General features: G+C 40.2%; 1 protein-coding gene across 1 annotated transcript in view; it reads right to left on the bottom strand.

Annotated features, from left to right (window-relative positions):
• Positions 1 to 1,902: 1,902 nt before the first annotated feature.
• The window catches only part of CHD7 (chromodomain helicase DNA binding protein 7), a 2,781,650-nt gene continuing 2,770,309 nt past the window's right edge, over positions 1,903 to 13,243 (bottom strand). The window contains exon 44 of the mRNA XM_044065875.1: positions 1,903 to 3,901. Within this exon, the coding sequence (XP_043921810.1) occupies positions 2,942 to 3,901 (960 nt within the window). The 3' untranslated portion in view covers positions 1,903 to 2,941. The remainder of the gene's footprint in view (positions 3,902 to 13,243) is intronic.

Here is a 13,243-nt window from a genome sequence, read left to right as displayed (position 1 = left end):
ATATACTCTGGCCTCGCTGACGTCAGAAGAGTAAGCGACGACAACCGACGCCGGACCAAGACTTTGGAATTCGGCCGACCGAGGGACCGCCTGACGGCTGAAAACCCATCTGTGATTACTGCAGCTGTATGCACGATGAACATCACTGCTCTGTTTTGTTTGGAATTTGGCCTTTTCAACATTCAGCTGTCGACAAAGCGATGTTCGAAACACAGAACGCTCGCTTAAATAATAGGGACCCATATTTTGCAGCTACATTTACGGTTTTTTTTTTTTTTTTTTTTTTTACTATACATTATTTTATATTCTATTTGTGGAATTTTTCTCCCCAGTACTCCAGTGAAAAGATGCCACAGGCTCAATGCGGCTATCCGAGTTAAACAGAAATAAAAAAAACAAAGTAATAAAAAATCCAATACTGGTTAACAGCCATGTCATATAAAATTATTCAAGGGAAGAGATGAAAGTCATTAATGAGGGCAGGTTCAGCAGCTACTGATCAATCTACTTCTACTACTGCTACAGCCTTCTCAGCAATCAACCTGTTCTCAATTTTACTGTCTAGGCTGATAAAAGATCAAAATATACCTCAATAGTCAAGCACAAAGCAAGCTGGGATGAGCACATAGGATGTTAATGAGAGATAATATTAAAAAAAAAGATTAGTTTGAAGCAAAGCACACTCATATTCGAGACTTATAGAAAAGGCATCACACGGCATAAAAAAAAAAAATTTACAAATGCAAGTTCAAGTTACTCACCATAACTTCCAGTGCAAACGAAATGTATAAAAAATCTAGGCTACTCTCTTCAGCAATAATTTTCTGCAGTATGCCACTACAGTGTAAACCAGGTTACAGGTTAAGCCCTGTGAATATAGCTCTCAACGTTCCATCTCTAAAATGTAGAACACTAGGAAGCTCATGGACAGTTGAAATGTGCTATTTAAACTTATAAAAAGCTCTTCTGATAATTAAGAACATTCAGTATTACTTACCATGGATATCAGTTAAAAAATCTTAATAAATGTTAAGGCTGACCTTTTCAGTGAGTTAACTGTGAGGAACATGGACTTTAGAAGATTCAAAATGAAGAACTTTTCCTCACAATGAGCTACAGTTGGGGCGGAGGGGGTGCCTGTGACAGGTAAATCATTCTTTAAATCTACAGCAGACAAACACACTGCAGAAATCCAGACCACAAAATAAAAGTAAAATTGTTCTGCAGTCCCAAAAAAAGGTTAATGAAAAAATTACCTTGAAATCACATTACAAAAGTAGAGGACATTCATTGCATATTCTCTACTACACCACCCATCTACTGTCTTTTTTTTCTCACATGAATTGTGTGCGTATCAGTTGTCTTTCCTGTAAAGCAACAAAGCTTTTCTTGTGCCAAACTCTCTGCTAGCTCACATTTTACTTGTATGTGTTTACTTCTGTTAACAGGTTTGACCATACAGTGCCAAGATCCGTTTTCCAGGCAAACCCAAGGCACTAGCTATACAGACTGGAATTGCCCAGAACACCAACATATTTTACATGGTTTTACTTCAGTTTGTGCTTGCTTTTCTAATTTTTTTTGTTTTGCCTCAAGGCCTGCAGAGCAGCTGAAAAGGTAGAGAATGATCAGTCAAGTCAGCCATCTGGTTATCAAATTAACAAAACTAAGGTGAGCATCCTGTTTATGCTAGCCAAAGAACAAAAGCAGAAGAAAACGCTACAATGTAATGTGTGTTGTAGCAGGCAAAAACCTAGATGTTGACGGAAACAATTTAAACACACAATTTGATTCAGTAGATACTACACTTTAAGGCAAACAGTTTATGAACAAAAACTGAAGACGGCTCCTGAAAATGTCAAAGCAGTACCAATGTTAGAGGAAGCAAGGAAAAAAACTGTACAAAGCCAAAATACTGTATTTGTTTCTATTGTGAATACAAAATATAAAGTGTGAACACCAACTGTGATTTGGTTTCCCTAGACATTTTTCTACATTCTACATACATCACTGCATATCATGAGTCACTTTTTATTAAAAGCGTCATAACTACAGTTGGCAGCAATTTACATCTTATCTTACATGATAGCAGTTTCAAAAAAAAAGAAAAAATAAAATAAAATAAAATAAAATAAAAAAAGACATCACAACAAAGAAACAAAACAATACATTTACAAAGTCATGTCTGTAAACTTCAAGGCTAGTTCAGAATTGAGGTAATGCTGTTTTAGCTTTGTAGCTAAAGTAACAAGTCCTTTCATTTAAAAAAAAAAAAATGTACCTGATTTTTTTTCAATTCTACCAGTGCATTACAAGAAGATAACATCATGAGACGAACGAACTGTAGTTTTTTTTTTTTTCTGTAGTCACCTTTTTTTCGGTGGATTAATGTCCGAAGATAAATCTTCACATTCAACAGCTGCCTTATTATTGCTGTGTCTCAGAACTGAGACGTTCACACTATTGTGGAGATTGTCAGTGTGTTGAACTCCCATACCGTCAAATGTCTGTAGGCATGATATGTATGCGGACTTTTTTTTTTTTTTTTTCAACTTGATCTTCACAGCAAAAAGTTAAATATACATCTTCATATTTCCTTTTAAGCAGCATCTGCTTCTGCTAATGCCACTTGATTACAAACTGCTGCTCATATAATACCAATGGTACAAAAGCAGAGCATTATGTAAATTCATTCCTAAAAGACTTTTAAAGTTAATTATCTTTTTCCCTCGACTAGGATAATAAATAATGCACTGCACAATACTTACTGACCAAGACACTGTTTGACATCTGCATAACATGACTTGGACTTTTGTTTTGCTACACTATATTACAAATACAGCTTTTAAAAAAAACTAGGTATGGAAATTTACTGTGTATGTAAACAGTAGGACTACCACTTGTCAAAAGTTTAAAACACTTTTAGTAACCAGAAACGTGGCTATACATTGTCATCAGTGTCGTCCCTTCTATCAAGTGAGTCTAATTCCCCCACTGTGGTTTCATCATCTAAAACGGATGAATCTGCAGTTTTATCAAGGCTTCCCTCTACATCACTGCTTTCAGCAATGTCTTCATCTTTAGCAGTAGGCTCTTCGACTGGATCAGCCTTTTCTTCACTTGAGCCCATTGCATTTTGAAGTCCAGCCAACGCTGCTTGAGGAAAACCAGATAAAGTCAACCCTCCTAATCCAGGAGGAAGGAACATGGAGGGGTAGAACAAACCAGGAGCCATAGTAGACAGCAAAAACGGATTGAAAGCCAGTGGGTTGGTGGACAACCCAGCAGCGGCGGCAGCGGCAGCAGCAGCTGCTGCACTAGTAGCAGCACCGACAGACCTCACATTACTAGAGTCAGTAGCACCTATATCAGAGTCAGATTTCTCTAATTCGTTATCTTCATCTTCAGTTTCTGCTTTTCTTTCCTCTATTTTTGAAGTACCTTCATCAGTTTCTCCCTGACCAGATGTGGCAGCATTAATTGTAGTTGCAAGTGGACTATTCAGAAGACCCCCAAGTCCAAACATGCTAGGTAGTCCTGCCATTCCCGGCAACATTAAGGGTAACATTGCAGTATGGTTTTTAATATCTACTCTGCCTCCTCCACCCCCAGTAGTTGCAGCAGCAGCTGCAGCAGCAAGACTTGGGGGAAAACCCATTAGGCCTAACTGAAGACTCTGCAGGTTCTGAAGAGACTGAAGACTTGTGAGGTCCATTCCACCAAACAGACTGTTCATCAATAATGGATTGATACCAGACGTTGATGCTGCAGAGGCAGCAGCAGCGGCAGCAGCTGCTTTGGCAATTTCACTCTTTGGCCTTCTGCCTCTCCTGCTCATTCCTTCTTCTCTCACAACAGGTCCAGTGAGTAGACGGTCAAACATGGACTCAGGAACAAAACCCTGTGAACATAAAGGAAACATTACTTACAAGTTTTAAAACAGTGATAACAGTTTTATTAACACTATCATTTTAATAAAACATCACAATAATAGTTATAACTGTGGTGGTGGTGCTGCGGTAACGTTGTCACCTTACAGTAAGACGTTGTCCTGTTCGATTCTCAGCTAGAGCGTCTTCTGTGTGGAGACGTGTGTGAATGGGCGTTTCTTTGTTGAAGGTTGTGAGTCAGGGCCGGCAACTCGGCACGTAAAAATCTACTGCCAATCATTAGGAGTTCTGCTGTGGCGACCCCTAACCAGGAAAAGCCGAAAGACACAACAACATCACAATAATAGTTATAATGTAGAACATTTTACCATATCTAACTGCAGCATAAACTAGAATAACATGTTCAAAAATAAATAGGAATATACCAATATCTTGAGCATAGCAGAGTTCATCCATGCTCGAAAGCTGCAATAACTGTTGGGGAGATGTGCAGTAAACCACAGTATGTACTGGATACATTTAATTTGGGAATCACCATAAACAAGAAACAGGGTACATATACACAATATTTTTTATAGCAGCTGATCTTAAGAATGAGAAAATTTATGATAACAGCACAGTTAGTGGATGCAAAGTTCTTCAAACTGGCAAGAAACAACCATCTGTCTTTACAAGAGACACAGGGAAAAAGGATTCTCTTGGCCCACATAAAGAAACCTTTCCATTGGGCTAAGTGGTTCAAATGGAAGCCTTTAAAATGTAAAAACTACTGCAATAACCACATTTTTAAGTGGAGGCAGTCAATGTGCTAAGGCCAAACCAGCTGGATCAGGACGCTAAATGAACACAGACATCTTCTGAGCCACCACATGGTAACAGGAATAAGCCTTCACTTTTTTCATTCAAAACTTTGCCATTCATGAGAAGGAACGAATACAAGAACACTCCTCTCACACAGAGTCTACCACCCAACTCCCTTCTACTCACCAGACACAGACTGAGAAAGATGTTCCCAAACATTAATCCAGTATGCTGAAGACGTAGTTTGGATACATGGAAATATTTTGGCTTTGCTCTACATTAAAGCATAGCTTTAGCTCAGCTGAGAGAGCGTTATTAAACAAAAATACAAAATAACTAGAACTTTACTTTTACAAGATAACCACCTACAGCTTGTGGAAAGACAACTAGCACAATCAAGGAATGGCAGCAAGGGTCAAAGAAAAAGGGGAAAAGATGTGAGAGAGAGGGATGTCTCCAAAGTCAATCACTGGTCAAGCTCTGTGCAGATCAGGAACAATATAAAGAGGTAAGCCATAAGAACTATAACGACTTGTTACTGTCTCAAGTTACACAGAAGCTAACTATAGGCATCCTAAACTGAACTGACAGAAGAAAATCTCAGAGATATAGGGTCTTGGCACCTCAAAGGGCTCTTTCATCCTTCTGATACTTTTCACACTTCTTTCCTGAAATAAGAAGCTTTTATGGAAAGGAAATAAGGTTTTATAAAGATATATATATTATATATATATATATATATATATATATATATATATATATATATATATATACACAGACACACATACACACTATGAAAGGAAGGGAGATTATATATCAATGTTATTTTATAAAAATATATGCAATATATCTAAATAAATATATATATTACGTGTGTGTGTGTGTGTGTACATACATCGCCACAGGAGCCATGGTACTCTATGGTAGCTGTAATGCTGGCCATTACAGTTACAGGATCAAAAGAACAAAGATGAAGTGTTACGGACTTTCTGAACAACCTCTTACATGTCATGTTCAACAATATATGCCTAGAAACCTAAAGGTACCTATGTGGCAAGTAACTAAAGCTTGCAGACCCAAAGTGACAGCAAAATATTTCTCTGTTTCTGTCCAAGACTTTGATGCAGCTTAGTGAAAATTAGTCAAATACTGGAGCTTCCAGAAGATGTTGGAAATCAGCTCTGGGATGGTCAATGAAAAGACATGCCCATTTAGTGTGACCTATACAAAATACATTTTTGTGCACTGAAATACCAAGATGTGAAAGACTAAAGCTTTTTATGGATATGTCCTCTGGGTAAAAGCAGCACAATGCAGACAAAAGTCCATTTTGTGCTCTGGGTTGAGGCAGAATAAACACCTAGCATGGACATTCTTGTAGGGAGATTTGTTTCCCCACACACCACAGAATTAACTAACAAAACACTCTTCAGAACTGCATTCAGCATCAGACATGAGCCAAACAATCAAGCAAGCAATTACATAACAGAAAAAAACCCTTAAGGGGTACTTATCTGGCTGCTGGAAATAAGGCTGATCAGATAGACAGACTTGAAAAAACATACAGCTACATACACTGCATCGCAAGACAGACATGAAGATGGCATTTGCTGATGCACCTCTTACAATGCAGACATACCTATGCTTTTTGGTGGGAGGGCACTGGTCAAAGCGCTGGAGGATGGTAAAACTCGAAGTCAAGTCAGCTATGGGTTACCTTCACACAAGATATCCCAAATGTGAGGACTGCAGCAGTTAAGTACAATGATTAACATTCATTGTTTCACTGATTGCACTGTCTTCCATTTTCCTCCAATTTCATAAACACCTGCTCAGACAGGAGTCCAAAAATCATCTCCTTTACTAAAGGGGCACTGAGTAGCTGTAATCTGTGTTCTCAGCCGTCTCTTAACTGACCCAGCTGCTTCTTCCCTGCATGAAGCATCCCCTGCATCACAGCCATACCTGACTGAGTGCTTGCGAACCTGGCAAGAGAAGCTGCATAACCTTCTCTTCTTAGCCATTGTCCTTAATTTGGGAGAGGACTGCCTCATGGAATTTAAAAAAATGAGTTTAGTAGTGCAGAACTCTGAAGTCCAGAGTGGCAGAGATGCAGATAATTTTTCCAAATCAGTCAAGTACTCCACTTTCCTTGTCATTTGGAATACAGAATTTATGGACACCATCGCAATATCAGAAATCGAGTTGTTAGAAGAGCACTAAGAGCGAGCTACAGCTCTACTAAAAGTATTTGGGAATCCTGGGAGCAACAGCACTGGAAATCTGGCTCCAAATATGCACTAATAAAACATCCTCTGATGCTGAAGGAAATGAGGTTTGGCTCTAGTAAATCCAAAAGCTCCCTGGACTGAACATCTACTAAAGGGCTTTAGCACAAGAGGATATGCTTCCTTTTGACAGCATGTCAGGCTCTTAAAGGGGCATTACCAGATGTCTCAGTCTAAGTAAACAAAAGGATTAAAGGTTGCAATGTACTTCACTGAGCCAACATTCTTGAGCCTCAACACATGATCATTGGCAAGTACTAGGCAATCCACAAAACTGTTACAAGCTTAGCCAAAAATCCATCAAAAGGTCCCTCCAGTCTCAAGGAGGGGGGACAAGACAGAAAGAGGGAGGAATGTGAGGCTTACCATCCACTTATCTAGGTTTATATTGAAGGTGGCAAGGGTGCTATTCTGATTAGTATGCAGTGCAAGTTTGCTCCAGATGTGAGTGATACGTTGGGATATAAATCTATTATGCCAACACGTATTATCAGCTGATGCAGGTTTAGTTCCTTTAAATGTGTATATGAGGTACATTTTTTCTGTAAAGAAATAGGAGTTTAAAGAGGATTGGTTTTTTCATGGCTTGAAATGCTAGATCAGTAAAAAAGACGTCTGTAAGATACTGAGTAAAGATAAAAGGCTACCACTCTGTCTTGATTTTTTTAAGGTCACTAATCTTGTCAGTTACAAATCTCCGAAGTCTTAAGTGGAGTGATATGATTAGAAAAGTACAGTTGTGTACACTTACCATAAATGTAGATGTTTGAGTGTTTTCACTGTTGCAGTCATTACATTTGGGTAATCTGCTGGCAGGTTGCCCTCAGTCAGCCTGAATATCAAAGTCTTGGGTCCTGCGTCGGTTGCTGTCTCCTCTTCCACGACGTCAGGTTGTCAGGGGTATAAAACATGCAGCCGACACCATTTTCTTTAGTTTTTCTTGCCCCAGATGTCAGGTGCCCCCCAAATGGGGAGCAAAAAAAAAAAAGATATCTCTATATATATATATATATATATATATATATATATATATATATATATATATATATATATATGTGTGTGTGTGTGTGTGTGTGTGTGTATATATATATATATATATATATATATGTATGTATATATATATATATATTTATATGTATGTATATCTATATATATATATATATATATATATATATCTATATATACATATATATATATATATATATATATATATATATATATATATATATATTACATATGCAATTGTAACAACATAAACTTTACCTTCAACTAAAAGCAAATACACCACAAAGGCTGTAGAATATAGTGAAGGAAAGAGAAGTTCTAGAAAAAAGGGGGATGGCGGGTGGGTAACCCAGAATGCAACAGTGAATACTCTCGAACATCCACATTTATGGTAAGTGTACACAACTGTGCTATGTTCTTCGTGTTTCACTGTTGCAGTCATTACATTTGGGTAGAATCCCAAAGCTATGGATGGGTGGCTGGAACTAAATAGCATTAGAAGCAGTTATAAGGCCCTGCAGAACTGCAGTGGCAAAGCCCGCCCTAGACTTACAGAAGAGAGGCAAGTGATAATGCTTTGTAAAAGTATGAACAGAGCTCCAAGTAGCAGCTTCTAGAATGTCTTTGGTTGGCACCCCTCTGAGAAAAACTGCTGAGGTAGATGCAGCCCTGGTGGAATGTGACCAGATTCCCTTGGGCAGTGGTTTACCATGATACAAATAGCAGAAACGAATGCAGTGGCTTATCCACTTTGAAATAGTCTGCTTTGAAATAGCCTTTCCCTCCGATTCTGCAGCAAATGCCACCAGTAGCTGCTCAGACTTTCTTAGAGGTATGGACCTGTTTAAGTAGAATCTTAGTTGTCTGTGTACGTCCATGTAATGCAGAATCCGCTCCTCCTTGTTCTGCGGATTTAGGTAAAAAGTTGGCAGGTGAATAGTTTGGTTAAGAGCCACACTGGATACCCACCTTAGGCATAAAGGAAAGATTGGTCCTGAGGGACACCCTGTCCGGGTACAATGTAATAAAAGGCCCCACAGCCATGAGAGCCTGTAGGTCTGACAACCTTCTTGCTGAAGTGATTGCCAGAAGGAAAGCTGTTTTCCCAAGATAAAAACTTTATATCCACAGTAGCTGCTGGTTCAAATGGAGGCAGGGTGAGCTTTTCCAACACAAAACTGAGGTCCCATGCAGGAGTTGGTGATCTTCTGGGAGGCCTTAACATTTTTGGCCCCTCTAAGACACTGTTTTAGCAAAGGATGAGAAAAGATGAGAGGCTCTGTGTTGTAATGAGCAGAGATGGCAGAGGCATGGATTTTTATAGATGAAAAAGATAGGCCCTTGTCAAGCATCTCAGTCAAGTATTGTAAAATCTGAGGAATATTTGGCTTTGCTGTGTCAGTCCCTTGTGATTGGTTCCAAGCACAAAATCTCTTCCATTTATCAGCATAAGATTTTCTAGTACTAGGCCTCCTGGCTTCCAAAATGACATCCATCACAGATTTACTGAGAGGTGTTGTTTGAATAATTACATGATCAGCCATGCTGCCAGGTTCAGAGTTTGGAGCTGATTGTGCAGAATTTGATTGTTCTGCTGAGACAGTAGATGAGGTATTTGAGGCAAGTACCAAGGAGGGAGGTGAGACATATCCCTTAGAATTGGGTACCAGTGCTGGCGAGGCCAGTCTGGAGCAATTAGGATAATTTTTGTTTTTTCCTGTCTGACCTTTAATAAGACCTTGGGAAGAAGAGGCAGAGGAGGAAAGGCGTAGACTGATAGGTTTTTCCAACTGAAGAATAGGGCTTCCACTTTCCATGCTTGTCTGTGATAAGTCCTTGTGCAGAATTTGTCCAGTTGATAATTCTGGGGAGAGGCAAGCAGATCTATGTCCGGGCTCCTCCATTTCTCTGTTATCGTGCTGAAGACTTGTGGATCCAGTTTCCACTCGTGAGGGTCCATATGATTTCTGCTTAGGTAGTCTGCCAGAGTATTTTGTTTTCCTGGCAGGAATTGAGCTTGAAGATGCACTTGGTAAGTCAAGGCTGTGTCCCACAATGCCATGGCTAATCTGCAAAGGGGGTAGGAATGTGTACCCCCCCCTGCTTGTTTATGTACCACATAACCATGGTATTGTCTGTCTTTATCAGTAGTTGTCCTGGATGAAGTAAGTCCTTGAAGGCTGTCAGGGCATTCTGAACAGCTAACATCTCTCTGGTTGATATGCAGATGCATTTGGTTTGGGTTCCACATGCCCTGAATGCATCTCCCCACTAGGTGGGCCCCCCCAAGCATTGTCTGATGCATCTGTAGTTAGGGTTTGGTTGGCAGGGGGTAGAGTGAAACACCGTCCCATGTTCTGGTGACATGTCTCTGCCCACCAAAGAAACTCCTGTTGTAGGCAGGGAATGAGAGGAATCATTGTTTCCAGACTGTGACAATGCTGACTCCATAAACTTTTTAGATAACACTGTAGTTTTCTGATATGCAGTCTTGCATATGGAATTAGTAGAATGCAGGATGCCATGAACCCCAAAGCCTGCAGAATTGGTCTTGCAGATAACTGGGTTTTTGTTGCCATCTGTTTGAAGTAAATAGTCAGTTGCCTTTGTCTGGCGTAAGGTAAGCCATTTGGGCAGTTGTATTCAAGCTTGCACCCAGGAATGTAATCTTTTGAGGGGGTACCAGTTGTGATTTCTTTTCGTTTGTGTACCCTAGGCATGTTAGAAGCCTTTTTACAAACGCCAGATGTTGAAGAAGAATGTCCTTGTTTTCTGCTTGAATGAGACAGTAGTCTAAGTAAGGACAGATTTGTATGCTTGTCTGTAAAATGCAATTACTGGTGCCAGGCACTTTGTAAAGACCCTGGGCGCAGTAGATAAGCCAAAGGGCAGTGCAGAGAATTGGTAATGCATAAATCCAGCCTTGAAGCGGAGGTATCTTCTGCACGATTCCCTTATTAGGACATGCAGGTATGCCTCTTTTAAGTCTATAGTCACTAGCCAAGCGTTCTTGCCCAGCATGGGCAGAAGCTGTTGCAAAGTCAGCATTTTGAATTTTGGGATGTCCAAGAATGTGTTCAAAATCAATAAATCCAGTACTGGATGCCAGGCATAGTCTTTTCTGGGTACCAAGAACAGTCTTGAGTAAAACCCTTGTCCTTTTTCCTGTTCCTCTGCCATTGATTTTGTGGCAGATCTGGCCAACCATTTGGAATTGGCAAGGTATGGAAATGAAATCTGTATCCCTGGGATACTATGTTTAATACCCACTTGTCCTTGATTATTAACTGCCAATTTTGAGCATGAAGTGCTAGTCTTCCCCCTAAGGGGGCTGCCAAAAGATAAGTGCTTGGTGATGGCAGAGGGAAGTCATTGAGATTGTTTACTGTAGGGTTGTGCTTTGTTTCCTCCAGATTTGGAGGTAGAGGCACCCCATTGCTTTGACCTGTAAGAACCCTGTGATTGATGTTGATTTCTGAATATAGAGCCTTTTGAGCACCTGGAATTGCCCCATGAGGCTCTGTCGGACACAGGAAAGGACCAATTTTTTTCGTAGGCCAGTGTCTACTGAATCTTGGTGACTGCACTTTTAAGAAGTCTTTTACAGTTAGCTTTGTCTTCCATTTTCTTTAAAATCTCTTTTGCCTTATTGCCAAACAGAGTATCATGCTGTAAAGGTACATCCAACAATTTAGCTTTAACATGATCGGGCAGATTTTGCTCCTTGAACCAGGCATGCCTTCTAATCACAGATTCAGTAACTGCGGCCCTGAAGGAGGCTTCCAAGGAATCAAACCATATTGCAAAGTATGCTTTCCAACCTGTTCTGCTGCATGCAATAATTCCTGTAATTCTTTATTTTCCACACATTCAGAAATCAACATCATTTTCTGATTCAATAATCCCATAACATGCTGTTGATATTTAAGCATATGAAACTGGCAGTTTAAGGCCCTAATTGCCAAGGTTGCAGACGTATAAACCTTCTTTCCCCATCTATCCAGCGCCCTGGAATCTCTATCAGAGGGGGTAGGATTCTTTGCTGTTGAGGCCTTTACACCTTTGGGACCCTGTCAGATAGTTTCAGGGTCAGCAGCAGGATTTTTGAATAAAAATTTGTGGGAGTCAGGAACCCTTATCTGTCTGGCTTGCTAGGAGCCAGAGGTAGGGAATCTGGAGCCATGCTTGATTCCGAAAATACATCAACAATGTCTAATACAGGAGGTATGGCCAAAGGCCTATGCTGAGGAAGAAGGAAATTCCTAAGCCTCTTTTTTGATTGAGAAATCTTGACTCTCCCAATGAAAATGTTCCCTCAAAGTATGCAAGGTTTCTCCAAAAGAATAATCTTCAGGAAGAGATGCAGATGGGATGGATTCCTCTGCATCTGAATCTTCATAGGGTGGTATAGAAATTTCCTGATCAGAAGAGGAATCAGAAAAAATAGAAACCTGATCTGAAGATTCATAATCAGTGTCTTGCCTAGGCCTCTTATTGGGGGGGGATGGGAACCCCTGATAAAGGTAATTAAGTCTTCAGCCATTTTGATCATCTGTTTTTTTTGGGCATAGAGGCCTGAGCACGTGGCTCATGTGTCAGTTTTTTAGCCTTAGAAGTTGCCTTTGTCTTTGAAGCTGGCTTCGGTTTTATACAGAAATAATGAGGCCTGAAAACACCCTCAGAAGCCGATGCCTGCTCAGCGGCTCTAGACCCATCCGAGGGAGAGACATCCACGGGTACAATACTCTGAGAATCTCACGGCATGCCAGACTCCAAATGGGTCTCGGTAGAGGCCTGCGACTCAAAGGTAGTCAGTATCAGGGGCTACGAAAGCGCCTGAGTATCGGCGAACTGGCGACTGGTTTGGGAGAAGCTTCATCGTCGGTTTTGGACCTCGACGGTCTGTCTCTGTCCTTTTCTTTACGTTTTTTATGAACTCCGGTAGTCGGATTGCTATCAGACGACATTTCAGGGTAGTTAAATCTGTTTCCAAAATATTTTGAAGCAAAGATATACAGACGCTTAATAGTGCGTTGGTTAAATCTAGCACAAAACCGACAGCAAGGCACGTTATGATCTGGGCCTAGGCAAAGAATACAGTACAAATGGAAATCCTTATGAGGTATTTTCTTCCCACAAGTAATGCAATTATTAACTTTTACTGACATCGGTAAGGAGCAAGAAAAAGTTTCCCCAACGGGGTACTTAGCTGTAATTGAAGACTTCTGTTCTGAAACTCGAATGCGAAAATTTCAGGAG

Source organism: Protopterus annectens, chromosome 3.part0 (assembly GCF_019279795.1).
Source record: "Protopterus annectens isolate FY-2018-M chromosome 3.part0, PAN1.0, whole genome shotgun sequence".
Classification (NCBI taxonomy): Eukaryota; Metazoa; Chordata; order Ceratodontiformes; family Protopteridae; genus Protopterus; species Protopterus annectens.
This window is presented reverse-complemented; position numbering and strand designations above follow the sequence as displayed.